Source organism: Lactuca saligna, chromosome 2 (assembly GCF_052625555.1).
Source record: "Lactuca saligna cultivar CGN05327 chromosome 2, ASM5262555v1, whole genome shotgun sequence".
Classification (NCBI taxonomy): domain Eukaryota; kingdom Viridiplantae; phylum Streptophyta; class Magnoliopsida; order Asterales; family Asteraceae; genus Lactuca; species Lactuca saligna.
Genome location: NC_136418.1, coordinates 183281308 through 183295906, shown reverse-complemented (window position 1 = coordinate 183295906; position 14599 = coordinate 183281308). Strand labels below are relative to the sequence as shown.

Sequence of the window (14599 nt, the reverse complement as noted above, 5' to 3'; positions counted from 1 at the left end):
TAAATATCTCTATAAAACATAAGAATTTTAATAAATAAAAATACGCAAAATGATAAAATTAAAAATAAAAATTACAAACCTCCAACTTTCATAAACCTAAAATACCAAAACGGTAAATGATTTTATTGAGTTTTTATATCATTGACCATTTACCCGTTCAAAGCCAATAAATAAATTTTGAGTTTTGAAACACACATCCCAAATACCCCATCGGATCTAGTCATGCATTCTAACTTGCTTTTCAATCGTGGTGTTTATGATTACCAGGTACTTGAAACTTACAATTGAAATTTTTATGGTTTTCTGCTCTACAATCTATAACTATAATTCATGATCGAAGTAGAAACATGAACTTGGTGTTTATGATTACAATGTCATATAATTAGGGCTTTTTTTTTTGTTAAATGTCTGTTTTAATTTCAGTAGTGACAGGATCGTAATTAGTATCATCTTCTTTGCCCACGTATTTCTTCCAAAACCAGTGCTTCTTCCATATCCGATCCATCTTCTCAATCGGCACATTTTTAGTCTCCGGCAGAAAAAAGTACACAAACACCGTCATCACCGCCACCCATCCACCAAAAAAGAAGAAAGTTCCCGACTTCAAATGGCAAAGCATTGTTAAAAACGTTTGAGCCACTATGAAAGTGAAGAGAAATCCCACTGCAACAGTGATGCTTTGTCCTGCAGATCTAATCTCCAATGGGAATATCTCACTAGGAATCAACCATCCTAATGGACCCCATGATAAACCAAAACCCGCTACATAAGTACATATCAAGATCAACACAGAAAAACCATATCCCTTACTCAATCCACCATGATCCCCTAGTTTTGCTGCCATGATTGCCCCCACTAGCATCTGTGAAACAAACATTTGAACACCTCCAATGGTGAATATAGTCCGGCGACCAACTCTGTCCACTATCAGCAACGATAGAAAGGTCATGCTAAGACCCACAAGCCCAGTCACCACCGCTGACATAAGCGAAGCACTTTCACCAAATCCTATTGTTCGAAACAGAATCGGAGCATAGAACGAGATCACATTGATTCCTGTAACCTGCTGAAAGAATGGAATCGCAATTGCCATAACAAGCTGAGGTCTGTACTTTTGCCTCAAGATGTTCTTGAAAGGGTGTTTAATGGTTTTTGAGATTTCATTCGCTGTCACAAGATCATCAAATTCAGCCTTCACATCATCTGTCCCTCGGACTTTCTGTAGCATTTTCTTAGCCTTATCTGGATCATCCCTGTTATGTTGTATTAAGCTGTTAGGTGTTTCCGGGAGAAAAAGAGCTCCAATTGTTAGAATTGAGGCGGGAACAGCAGCCATGGCTAATGAGATTCTCCATCCCCAACCACCTTCTATCTTTTGAATCCCATAGTTTAGAAGATTTGCAGCTAGAACGCCTATACCAACACAAAATTGAAACCCCATGTTGAATGCTCCTCTGTATCGCGATGGTGCCATTTCCGATAGATATAATGGAACCGACTGATGATACAAAACACACGACGTTTTTAAGTAAAACAAAAGTAAATATTTGATTCATTCCACATATCAGACTCCATTTAATTTTGGTAAAGAAAATTAGGAAAAGTGGTTCACCTGGTTTGCGAAACCAACTCCAACACCAAGCAAGACACGGCCGATTATAAGCATGTATATATTGTAAGCGGCCCCACCAAAAGCTGCACCAGCAAGGAATGCGACCCCACCAATAAGAATGGAGGGTTTGCGTCCAAAAGCTCGAGTGATAGGAGAAGCAAAAAAGGTTGCAATCAGACCAGCTACATATAGTGAAGATGTGAAGGAAGTCAGTAGTTGGCTGTCGAATTTGCAGTAGTTGCTTATCTTGGTGTCTTCTTCCATTTTCGTGTACACTTTTCGGAAGAATTTTTTCAAAAATGGCTCCATGGAGGTCACTCCACCTTCAGATTCATAAATTCATTACAGCTTGTTACTTATTGAGGATTTAGAGAAATATAATAATAATAATAATAATAAGAATGAGTGGTTGTTTGAAAACCTGAAATTCCGATATCATATCCGAATATGATACCTCCTGTGGCAGCAACCATACATGACAACACCACAAATGGTGTGATCTGACCATTGTATTTCCCGACTTCACTGCCTACACTTACACCCGACCCAACAGCCATACATGCAGAGTTCTAACTGGAGTAAGTATATTCTTTCTATACGTATATATGTGTGTGTATATAACATACTGAAAGAACATGAGGTGGTTGCTGAATAGTCTACCTCGACTGCTGGAGGGTTAGATACCAGTCCAATTTGACTGCTAGAGATCAGCATCATCTAATTTATATATGGTTGAAAAGGATCCTACTTTAATTGCCATTCTATTTCTATTGATACAATTATCGAAAATGAATCCAAAATAATCCTTTTTAGGTCAACTTTGTTGACTTGAGTGACAAACATTTTCCGACAAAATTATAGGATTGTGCACGCAAATTGGTCTTGTATTTCTTTGATAGGAGTTAGGAGTGGAGGGCCATTGGAGTTGAATTATGTGGATGTGACAAATTTGTAGGCTCATGGCCAGTTGGCCACTCGCTATCACTCTTTCACAATAAAAATTCAAAGTTGTCCAACTCTATTACAATCCTTATCAACATAAGACATATTAAAGTGAAAAATTAAATAAAATAGCAATTAACTATGATTTTTTTTTAATGATTTTCTAGCTGGATCTATTTTTTCACAACATGTTGACTTCTAATAAGACTATTGTAGTAAGTAGTATGTTATCTTGTCTAGATATATGTAAAGTAATATTTTATGGGCTTCATTAACTTTTTAAGGGTCGTGATGTTTCTGCTGAAGTATTTTATTCATCAACTTGATATTAGAGTATTTTGGTATTTTTGGTTTTTTGCCCTTCTTTTTAATTTACAAAAATATGAGAAAAGAGAAAGATTCCAAACACAGGTTTCTTCCTTGACGCCAATTCTTCTTCCCAAAAGAAACATTGATTCCTAGTTGTCATAAAAGAATAAGCCAGACTCCATTGCTTCTTTGCCATTCGCCGGTCTCCATTGCTTCTTTGTCGTTAGCCAGTCTCGCTTCTTCCAAGTCGTCGGTTCCCCCTTCTGAATTGGTCTCGTTCTAAACTGAAACCCAAGATACACCTCAGTAAAATCGAGACCCATCCCCAATAGATGCTTCAACTGTGTGTGCAGGTCTCTTGTTCACTTCTGGATGGCGTGAATGGACTGAATCTAAAATTATCCATACCCAAATCTTGACTAAAGTTTTTTGTAGCCTTTTTCAAATCAATTCTGAATACTTTCATAATTGGAATAACACGGTGAAATCACCAACAAATCTACTGTTGACCTTTGCTATTATCTGATAGCTTTGAAATGGATAAATACAAAAAAAAATTATATAATCACTATATTAACTATTATTATGTTGTAGCGTCATTCCGCAGGTGAGATACAACGTTGGTGTTGAGATCTTCGCTGGAACCTGTAGCTACAATCAAATGATACGTCAGTCGCATCCCGGGGAGGCACTCCGACGGTCAAGTCAGATTGGGAGGAGAGTGTATGAACATGTATGAACGGATGTAAAATGAGAAGGGTCTAGAGAGTCTGCCTATGAAGACGTTCCTTCTCTTTTATAGTTAGGGTCATGTATGGATGAGGGGACCATTATAACGGTATCTAGAGTACCGGCCTCTGATTAGTCCATGTGTCCTTGTCTTGATCTTTTCCTATTATGATCGGTGCAGAGGGGATAATGGTAGTGGCATGTGCACAATTTTTCTGACGTCTTCCTCTGTGTGGCAGCCAGTAGCCATGTGTGGGGAACATGAAGTCCCTGCCTAGACGATGATGGCTTGTTGCTTAGGCTATGAAGCCTTACCATCTGTCTAGAAAGGATTTTTTCGTGGAAAATCCTTTAATTAGTTTGTATGGTTAGTTAGGCTTGGCCGGTCAACTGTCTCTTTCTATTGTCCTATCATATCAGTTGCTGTCTCGTTGGACTAGTTGTTGTCTTGCTAGTCGCACCATGACAGACCGACATGGTGTACGTCACCAATCTATAAGATGTGATTTTGTTCATATTCTTTTCAATGAAATAAACATACATGTATGGTGATTATCAGAAAAACAATGTGGGGTCGTAGATGGAGATTTGGTTGCTTGTTTTTTTATTGCAAGTTTGATGGTGTTGGTGTATGGTGAAGCTAATGAAGAGGGGACATAGGTAGCGATGATGATGTTAATAACCTCAAGTGGAATTAAGATGACTATTCATGTGTGTGATGAAGGTTGTGCTGAACTGGGCCTGATCAAGAAAATGGTGGAGGTTGTGTGGTAATGATGTGCGACGTGAGATTATTGTGTTGGTTATAGCAGTGTTCTTGGGGGAAGATGATGAGCATGTCGCCGGCTTTATGGTGTATCAATGGTTGGTTGATGGTGGTTGGATGTGAATGATGGCGTGGTGGTTGGGATGAAGAGAGTGTATGATGGCAGATGGTGTAATGGTGGAATGTAGAAGATGAACGGCTGAAAGAGTGAAAGAGAGATAAGGTTGTGCAGATGTTGTTTATGGCGAGCCTCAATTGTAGTTGGTGGTTGTGATGGTGTTTTCTGGTTAAGATAAGGCAGTAACATATAACTCATTTATCTCTTTCATATTAAATTAGCAATCAGGGTAAAAATGTTATAATACTATAATTTTAAGTGGATGGATAAAATAAAAAAGTGGAAAGTATAATGTAACACCCCATTTATTAAATAAACAAATAGACAGATTAATAAATGAATAAAAGCCCTAAAATCAATAATAACTGAGCAAGGTGTTGGTTTCAAGGAGATAAAAGTCACAATAATAGAAGTTGGGGGTTAAAATGTAATTTTCGGATTAAATTGTAAAGAATTTTGAAGGTTGAGGACTGTTTAGTAAATTATGGGTTTAATTTGAAAGGACTTTTGCAGATATGGCTTCTTGTTAATTACTAGGACTTATTATGAAAGGCATTATGGAAGAAAGGGGTTAAAGGGTAATTTTTGGACTTATAATGGAAACTCTTTATGGAGGAGGGACCAAAGTGTATAAAAATGAATTAAGTTTGGAAGGAAACACGAGACTTCAACCCGTGCCTTCTTCTCCCCGTTTGAATATATATGGCATCAAGAAACCCTAACCCTAAATTTTATCTGGCCGCCACCTTATAACCCCTAACCACCGGCCGCCACCTACAACCACTCCAACCGGTCACCGTCGTTGCTTCTTAGCCATTATCGAAGTCGCAAGCCACCTGAGGCCCTCTTGTCTTCCGACCAGAAGAAGTTCCGAGCGACGCCAAGACTATTGAAGACGACGTCAGGGTCGTGCGCTGCCATTCCCGAACACGTCTCCGCCTTTTCTACCGTTGCAAAGTCACCGTCGTCACCTTTCCGGACAATTGTAGCGGGTGACATTCTCCTTCGACTGCCTTATGCCGCTACAAGGTGGTTGTTATCGCAACCGCCACTAATGTCGCTCCTAGCGCCGCTGTTGCCGACTGTTTTCACCTCCTGTCGTTGCCACACACCACAGGTGGGTGATTGGGTTTGCTTTATGAGCAAGGGAGGAGTGTGTATGCGTCTTCAACTGCTTTGCATACCGTGGGTGTATGTGTTTGTCTAGCTAAAAAAACGAGAACAGCCACCTCCACCACCACCATGAGGTGGTGGCTGCCACCATGTACCACCGTGTGTGTATTTTAGTGAGTGTGTGTGTGTGTCCAATTGGTATTTTCATTGTAATATTGTAACTGTTGCCAGAATAATAGTAAGAAAACTCGAAACCACCACCATGAGGTGGTGGCTGCCGCCACCAGTCGCTATGTTGGGTGGCGGTGTGATTAGTTGTGTTTGGATTGCTTTTGAAGTGTTTGGACACAATTGGACTAGAACTCTAACCGCCGTCGTGAGCCGCCTTTGACCACCACTACCTGAGGTGGTAGTGGGTGGTACCCGACTAGCGCAACCCTAATGGGCCTAGTGAAACCCTAATGGGCATGATGAACCCTAATTGATCAAGAAACCTAGCTATTGGGCCTATTGGGCTATGATTGGGTTGGAAACCCTAATTAGGGTTTAGAAAACCCTAATTTCATATATATAGGCCTTGCACTTATCTGAACCCACATTTGGGTCATTAGAATGGAATTGTGAATTACCTCCGATCACATCATATGATTTATCTAGTAGAGTGATGGACTTAATGGATTAATCTTTAATGGGTTAAGTGAGAAACACTTAAACCTAATCGTCATTTTATGTGAAGACGCTAATTTCACTTGGGCCTTAAGTTGGGCCTCTCTATTAGGCTTTGGTGTTTGGGCCAATAATGGGCCATCCAAGAATAATCATATGGACTAGAATATATTGATGGGCTTTAGGGCAAGGCCCATAAGAGGGTTTGGGACCAATTTAGAAAATTGGGCCATAGATGGGCTATATTTTGGGCCTTTATGATTATGAGATATTGGGCCAATAGAAATGCCAAATGTTTGGACTGGACTAAATGGTTGGGAATTTGAATAAGACCATGTGAAGGTTTGGGCCCAGTTTGGAAAATTGGGCCATATGTTGGGCTTTGATTCCTAGTTTGACTTTTAGACCTTTGAATTCGGCTTTGGGCTTGAATCAAGCTAAGTTAGGGGTAAAGTAGTCTTTTACCCCAAGCATGGACTTATGGATATGTGGTGGGACCTAATTATTAAGTGGGAGTTATTTTGATGTTGACAGATTCGAGAATCTATCAGCTAGCAACCACAACTTTATCCGCAGGACTTTAGTAGTGTGAGGTGAGTCTCCTCATTGTTTGTATGGGTCTAAGGCACCAATGCTAGCCCATTTAGTTTATGTATGATAGGAAGACCCGGGGGTAGCCCTAGGCATTATGCATGAAAGACCAGGGGGCGACTCCTGGCACACAATATGTTATTATGTATGGTAGGAAAACCCGGGGGTTAGCCCTAGGCAATATATATGAAAGACCAAGGGTGGCTCCTAGTGCACTGTATGCTATTATGTATGAAAGACCATGAGGTGGCTCTTGGCACACTATATGCTGATTAGCTAAGTAGAGTATTATGTATGCTAGTTATTATTGTGATGCTTGTATGGAAGACTAGGAGGTGGCTCTTGGCACTTGTATGTGAGACCGAGGGGGTGGCCCCCGGCTTTGCAAGAAAAGACCACGTGGCGGCCCATGGCATAATGACAAGACTTTGTTTGGCATATATCATCTTTACTGATTATGATATATGTATGGGTCATGGTTATGTATGACAGTATGTGATTTATGTGCTCATATGCTAGATAGTATTCGGTTGAAAAAGACCGAATGGGTAGTCTAGCACCTAGAAATGCTAGGCAGTATGTTGATATGTATGGTATGTGGTATTTTGGGAACTCAGTAAGCTTCATGCTTACGGTTTTCCGTTTTGGTTTCAGGTACTTCGTTTTCAAAAGAAAGGAGTCGGCTCGATCGCAGCGCATCACACTATGTTTCCGCACATGAGATCTTTGGGATTACACTATGATATTGTTTAATGATAATATGTTTTGATTATTGACAATTTGGTTTTGACATGAGATGTTATTATGGATTTTTTTTATACTTATGGTTTTATAATAACTTATTTAAAAATGAAATTTTTGACCTTGAATTTTGGGATGTTACATATAAACTCCCTTTTTTAGTACCCATGAATTGATTTTACTTATACTTCAATAAATAAAATGGGTTAATTTTCACAATTTAGCTCAAATGTAAGGGGTTGAACGTGTTTATAAGGTGGAAACTAGGGATGATAAATATATATATATATATATATATATATATATATATATATATATATATATATATATATATATATATATATATATATATATATATATATATATATATATATATAATCGAAACGATTTTTGGTTCCAACAATTCCTAATTTTCGGTTTTCGGGTTTGTGGTCCTCCAGTTATTCGATTTGAGAACCGTTAAGGGTAAATCGGTTTAATTCTTAACAATGTTTATAAGTTTTACCCAACTTCGAATTGCGATAACTCCTTCATACGAGCTTGAATGAGTTGCAGGTCATAGCCCTCTATTTTGGATACAAATTAGGCTTAAAAAAACTTAAATTGGTTATGAAATAGCCGAGTTACACAACTCTAAACACCGCTATTATGGTTATATGTTATTTCTCAGCATTGTTTATAAATTTTACCAGACTTTGAACGACTGTATTTCCTTTATACAAGCTTTTATACAAGCACGGAATGAACTGGTTTTTTCCCAAGTTGTAGACCTATGTCTTGACTACAATTTAGGCCAAAAAAAAAGTTAAATTGGTTAAGAAATACTTTAGTTACACAGTCCTAAAACATGGGGTGTAAGGTTGTTGGTTTTCTTTTCTAACAAATGTTTTTCATTTTATCTCATCATAATGGTAAATGATATTATTAGATTATGCGAAAATGCCACGTCAAAATGCGAAAAAACGACAATGTACTTCAGAAGTTTAGTTCTTTTCGGTTTTAGAACCAGAACTTAACAAGTATTTTCGATTCGGTTTTCTGATTTTCGGTTCGGTTTAGTTCTGAGACCGATATTATCATTAGTAGAAATTAACCTAAACTCTACTTAGATACATACAACTTTTGATATTGTTATTATAAAAGTAGGTACATGTCCGCACATTGCGCGAAAACTATTGTAAAATGATATTGACAAATATATGCAGTAAAACTAATAATTCGTAGTAATTAACTAATAAAACAGTTTTGGGTATATATTTAATAGCTGGACGATGAGATTCAACAAAAACTAGTAAAAAAACTAGGAATTACGAAGTATTCATTGCATTGTGAAGCCAACCAACCCAAGAAATGCAAGCTTTACAATTTCTATTCTTATACCACAAAAAAGAAAATGTTGTGGATTCAAAAATAAGGTCTCAATGTTTCAGGTTAGACTGAGAGCTAACTTCCTTCGTGAATCTCCCAAGCAGCCAACGCGTTGTTATTACTATCGTTTCCACAACCATTTTTTCACATGGGGCAGGTTTAAAGAATCAATCATGTTAGCTTATATATTATTAGTCCACTTGTTTATGGACCCTTTAGTCTTTAGCCCATTAAGGTTTTGTCCAGCTAGTATTTATATGCCACTTTATCCTTTGTAGTATTTATGTTTTCCATTGAGAACCTTTGTAATTTCTCTTTATTATAATCATATGATAATGTAATCATGTTGAGAACTCTTGTAATTTCTCTTTATTATAATCATATGACAATATTATCAAATCCAATTTATAATATCAATAACTTCACTATGCCTAGGAAAATCTATCTCCAACCAACGAGAAAGAGCGTTCAACGTCCTCGTCGCAATTTCACATTCAACAAACAAGTGAAAAATAGTTTCATCATGAACGGTACACAAAGGACACTGGATCTTGGGAACATGAATAACCTTAGTCATCAAGTCGGCCTAAGATGCAAACAATCAAGACTAAATCTCTAAAATAATCACCTTGACGGGAACACAATTATTTCATCCGGTCTAAATAGCTCCATTTGTAACAAGAACTCCTTCAGATGATATCTCGTGTCTTTGACTGTGAAAATTCCACCAACAAACAACTTTCACCACGAAGAATCTACCTAGGATCAAAAAGGAAACTTAAACAATAAATTTAGTAAAATTTGAAGTTGGTCCGATTCCATCCCATTTCTCAAATGTCTTCTCCGAGGCTAGTTCCACCCAAGATTAGACAATCAAACTTGAATCACACAATCTTTAGTCTTTACTTCTTTCTAAGGAAAACAAAGTTGGAAATCTAACATAAAGCAAAATATTACCAAGCCACTCGGCTCACCAAAAAAGAGTATCACTACTATTTCCTACTTTATTATTGCTAATAAAAGTGATGAATAATAAAGGTCGCTCACACTCTCTGTCCTCGGTTTTGAGTATAAGAAAAAAAAGGAATTTTTTTTTTTCTATGCACTCAGTTGCACTGCCTTGATAACTTGCAACCATAAGGCTTGTTTTCCATACAAATCTCCACCTCCATTTCTGCAACAAAGCAAGGTTAAAACCTTCAAGACTACCAAACCCAATCCCTCTTTTTCTTTCAACAAAATGACCAGGTCCCAGTTTATCCAATGTATTTTTCTAAATCATTTTGACCACTCAAAAAAAGGATCTTAATGCATCTAACTTTTTAACTTGAATGGACATAACAAATATAGGCATAAATATATCACAAAACAATCCAAGAACTAAAAACAAAAGCATAGACCTCCCACCACTCTCACCGATAGAATGCATATTCAATTTCCATTTTGAAAGGTTATTGAAAAATTTGTCAATGATTGATCGCCTTCCTTTAATTCTCGCCATTAAAAACCTAAAAATTTCTTTTTCTTTGATGTATACATCCAACTAAGTTTAATTTTTCACATCCATCATCAATCAATCTAAACCAACTTTTTATCACATGAATATAATTTTACGATTATTTACTTTTATATTAAAAATATTAAAAGTAACTATTTTATTCAGAAAATAATCTATTTATTTTAAATATAAAAATAAATAAAAGTATTTTACATTCAAAAGGATTAGAAATAGAGAATCATGGATGGAGGGAATTAATGTTGAAAGTGTGAAGTCAAAGAAACTAGAAATAGAAATTTGAGTTTGAATATGTAAATATGTAGATATTACACTTTATTTACAAATAAATTTTTACACATTTAAATAAAATTTTACCGTTCTAAAAAAAAAATTTAGTTTTGTTAAATAGATTTTTATAGATAATAACTTCTATAAAAATAACCTTAAAACTATACATTGTCATATGTATTGTCATGTTTCAAGACATATTACAAAAATATTCAGAGTGGCCTTTGTTGGCTCAAAACCGTGGGGTTTTGGGCTTTTTGTTAATATTATTTCGTTATTATAAAATTAATTAAAATTTTATAATAAAAATTTAAAATTATTAATCAAGTATTTTAAATATAACGAAAAGTTAATGGACCAATAATTTATGCCACAGTCTAAAAGGCTTTTACTTTAGTGTTATGCAGCTTGGGTTAATTATTAATCATAATAAGTTCAAAAAGAACAAGAGAATTACATGACCAGAAATAACAAAGGATAAATACATCTATAACAGACAACATTAAGGGAACCACTCCTCATCCGGGATCAACACAACGGAACCCGTTGTTTTTCGACTCTCAAGAGCAATGTGAGCTTGGGTTGCTTGAGACAGAGGATACTTATGATTAAGACGAACCTTCAATACTCCCTTTGCAACATTAGAATACAAGGCTTCAGCAGCTATAAGCAGATGTTCTCGATTACCTCCGATGTATTCCCCGAGTGATGCAAACGTCAGATAGATGGATTTGGGTGCGAGTTTAGTTACATGTATCGGCTCTGGTTGACCTGATGCAACCCCAAAAACCACCAAGTATCCTCGCGTTTTTAAGCACTCCAATGATCCCTTCATTTTAAACGCAAACAGTCCTCATCGTCATTACTTACATTTTGAAAATGGAAACAACAAACTAAAAAGAAGGAAGGAATTAATTTCGTACATTGAAGGTATCTTTCCCAACGGAATCGTAGACAACATCCACCCCTTTGCCTGATGTTATTTCCATCACACGTTCCACAAAGTCTTCATCTTTGTAAAGAATCACATGCTCACATCCATCTTCTTTCGCCTGCACAGCCTTCTCTTTGGTCGACACTGTTCCGATCACGGTGGCTCCGATCGCACTTGCCCATTGACAGATCAAATACCCGACTCCACCTGCCGCCGCATGTACCAGGATTGTATGTCCAGGTTCAACCTATCGAAATCGTTGGTCCCTTATATTAAGCAAGTTTTATCATCTACAGCTGTCTACAGATATATAGATATATAAATCAAAATTTGGATGTGTCTGTCACCTTAAAGGCTCGATGGATCATGACATATGCGGTGAGTCCCTTAAAAATGACGGCAGCTGCTTCAACGGGATCAACAGAAGAAGGAACAGGCACCGCTTGATCTGCGGGAAGAATTCTCTCTTCGGCATAAGAACCCACCAGCCTCTGGGTGCCAGCGTAAGCCACAACATCTCCAACTTTGCAGCTGGTTACTCCGGGACCCACCGCTGTTACAACTCCCGATCCTTCCACACCTGGAGTAAATGGTACAGGTTGAGGGTGCCGGCCTTGACGCATGTACACATCCAGGTAATTTAGACCAATTCCCTTTTGCTTCAACCTGATTTCTCCCTCTTTTGGATCTGGGACTTCAACATCTTCCCATTTCATGACCTGTAAATACAGAAACTAACACCATTTAGTACGCTTTATTCAATGAAAGAAGGAAAAAAGAAAGAATCTAAAGAAGCTAGCTAGGTGAAGGATGACCTCAGGCCCGCCGTGCTCATAAACTGTAATTGCTTTCACCATGGTGTTTATGTTGTGGCTGATTGTGTTTGTGCGTAGCAGGAGATTGGATCGATGTGGATCACTTTGTTATCGGTTTTATAGGCAATAAGGTTCGGTCAGTTAACGTGTCGTGATACCATTCGAGCCTTCTCATAGTTTTAATAAAACTTGTATACTATCAGAATATAGGAAAATAAAGATACATATTGTTTATCGGAAAGTATGTTATTAGAAGACATTCTTCTAAAACAATCTAGATGAAATTAATGTAAAAAACTAAAACGCTTACACCCATAGCGATTATATTTAAATTATATTTTATTGGTTTTTATTTTAAATTTATATTTGTGATAACTTATATTTTATTGTTATAACTAGTTTATAATCGATGGGAATCTCAGTTACAAAATTAATTTAACTTTTATAATAAAATTTAAAATTATTGATCAATTATTTTAAATAAATTATTAATTAAGAAATATTTTTTTATTTATATAAAATTATAATAATTGATTTATATAAATACGTGACCTTATAATCTGTATTAAGTTTATTTTAATTTTATTCTGATGTTATTAATTTAATATAATTAGAGTGTAAATTTAAATTTTAAATTTTAAAATTTGAAATGGAAAATCAATAAATTGATAACATTAGTTAAAATTTAAGATATCTAATGGGATGACACATGATAAAAAAAATAATGAACCTACTTATTTATTGGAATAGAAAAATTATACACATGTGCTTGAAAAACAAATTAAATATGGGCTTTTATACAGAATTTAAGATTCATTAATAAATTAGTTAACTTTGGTGAAAAAAAAAACACTAAAACATTAAAAAAGCATTTTCCACTTTTTGATAATAAGCTAGTTACTAAAGAACAATATACGCTAAACCATTTCTTCGATATTTTTATGTGTGTTCGGCATAGAGGTTTTCACATTCTTTGAGACAAACTAAAAGAAAATGTTTTGCAGGAAAAGTTTTTAGATTTTATTTTACAAAAAAAAAAATAAAACACCTTATAATTTAAAAACTACTTGAAGTAACTTTTGGAAGTGTTTAGTTTTTCGAAGCTTTACGTTATGTTTGACACGCTAAGTAAAAAGTTAACTAATAACTGAGCTTATGGATTAATAGTGTTTTGTAAAAAGTAGATTTTGAATTAATATTATTTTCTAAAAAAATAGATTATAAGCTATATTGCAAATGCAAAATAACATAATTAGACATTAAATATATAACTAAAAAAATAAAAATAGATACAATTAAGGTAATATTTGAAATACTTTTTGAAAAAAAAAACTCCATAAACTTATTAAACAGCCAAAAACTATCTCAAAATAAATTATCAAAACCTACTTTATAAGCAAGTTCATAAGCTATTTTGAGATAGCTTTTAATAAGCTTATGAAGTTTTTTTAAAAATATTCTAATAAGTATATATATATATATATATATATATATATATATATATATATATATATATATATATATATATATATATATATATATATATTATCTTTTAAGTTATATATCTAAATATCAATTTATATCATTTTATATTTATATCATTTTGTATTTACCAAAACTATTTTTATAAAACACTATTAATTAATAAACGAATTTATTAGCTATCTGTTAACTTTTTAGCTAACTTTTGAAATATGACCTAAATTATAATAAGCAAGCTTATTTTTGTTAAACAAAGTCTTGAGTATTTGGTTCCCATCTAATTTTGTAATATAAAAGCTAACATCATTTTCCTAAGGGAAAATGTCACGTAGCCCCACTAACTTACAAGTTTTGGTTTAAAAGGTCTTTTATTTTATTTTTTGGCTTTAGAAGAGCATACACTAACATTTAACCGGCTAATTTGGGATTTTGACCCAATTCAACCGGTTTGCTTGCCATGTCATCATCCAAGTAACCTACTAAGTCAACTCAGACGAGTCGGTTTACACGTCATCGACTCACCACCGAGTTCACTTACTTGGGCACTAAGGGTTAGGTGGTCCTGTACTATATAAATGGATGGTCTTTTGGACAAAACCCTAAGACTTTGTTACCACTTTCGGCCAA

The 14599-nt window shown here is 35.4% G+C and overlaps 2 protein-coding genes and 2 long non-coding RNA genes across 5 annotated transcripts; 2 read left to right on the top strand and 2 right to left on the bottom strand.

Annotated features, from left to right (window-relative positions):
• The first annotated feature begins 142 nt into the window (after positions 1 to 142).
• LOC145028467 (uncharacterized) lies at positions 143 to 7701 on the top strand. Its single transcript, XR_013676012.1, has 2 exons — positions 143 to 267; positions 7501 to 7701. It is a non-coding gene; the product is annotated as an uncharacterized LOC145028467 (long non-coding RNA).
• On the bottom strand, positions 235 to 2312 carry LOC145028466 (Major facilitator superfamily protein). Its single transcript, XM_078977160.1, has 3 exons — positions 2034 to 2312; positions 1613 to 1935; positions 235 to 1498 (listed from the first exon to the last, which is right to left on the bottom strand). Exons 1-3 carry the CDS (start codon positions 2167 to 2169, stop codon positions 401 to 403), a joined length of 1557 nt encoding a protein of 518 aa, XP_078833286.1. The 5' UTR covers positions 2170 to 2312; the 3' UTR covers positions 235 to 400.
• Positions 7702 to 11154: 3453 nt separating the features above from the next.
• On the bottom strand, positions 11155 to 12628 carry LOC145028464 (uncharacterized). The gene is made up of 4 exons (XM_078977159.1): positions 12491 to 12628; positions 12023 to 12394; positions 11665 to 11922; positions 11155 to 11570 (listed from the first exon to the last, which is right to left on the bottom strand). Exons 1-4 carry the CDS (start codon positions 12530 to 12532, stop codon positions 11244 to 11246), a joined length of 999 nt encoding a protein of 332 aa, XP_078833285.1. The 5' UTR covers positions 12533 to 12628; the 3' UTR covers positions 11155 to 11243.
• Positions 12193 to 12849, top strand: LOC145028465 (uncharacterized). 2 transcript variants are annotated; one of them, XR_013676010.1, is made up of 2 exons: positions 12193 to 12310; positions 12407 to 12849. It is a non-coding gene; the product is annotated as an uncharacterized LOC145028465 (long non-coding RNA). The 2 variants fall into 2 exon arrangements; XR_013676011.1 differs by having other exon boundaries at positions 12196 to 12310; positions 12444 to 12849.
• The last annotated feature ends 1750 nt before the right edge of the window (positions 12850 to 14599 follow it).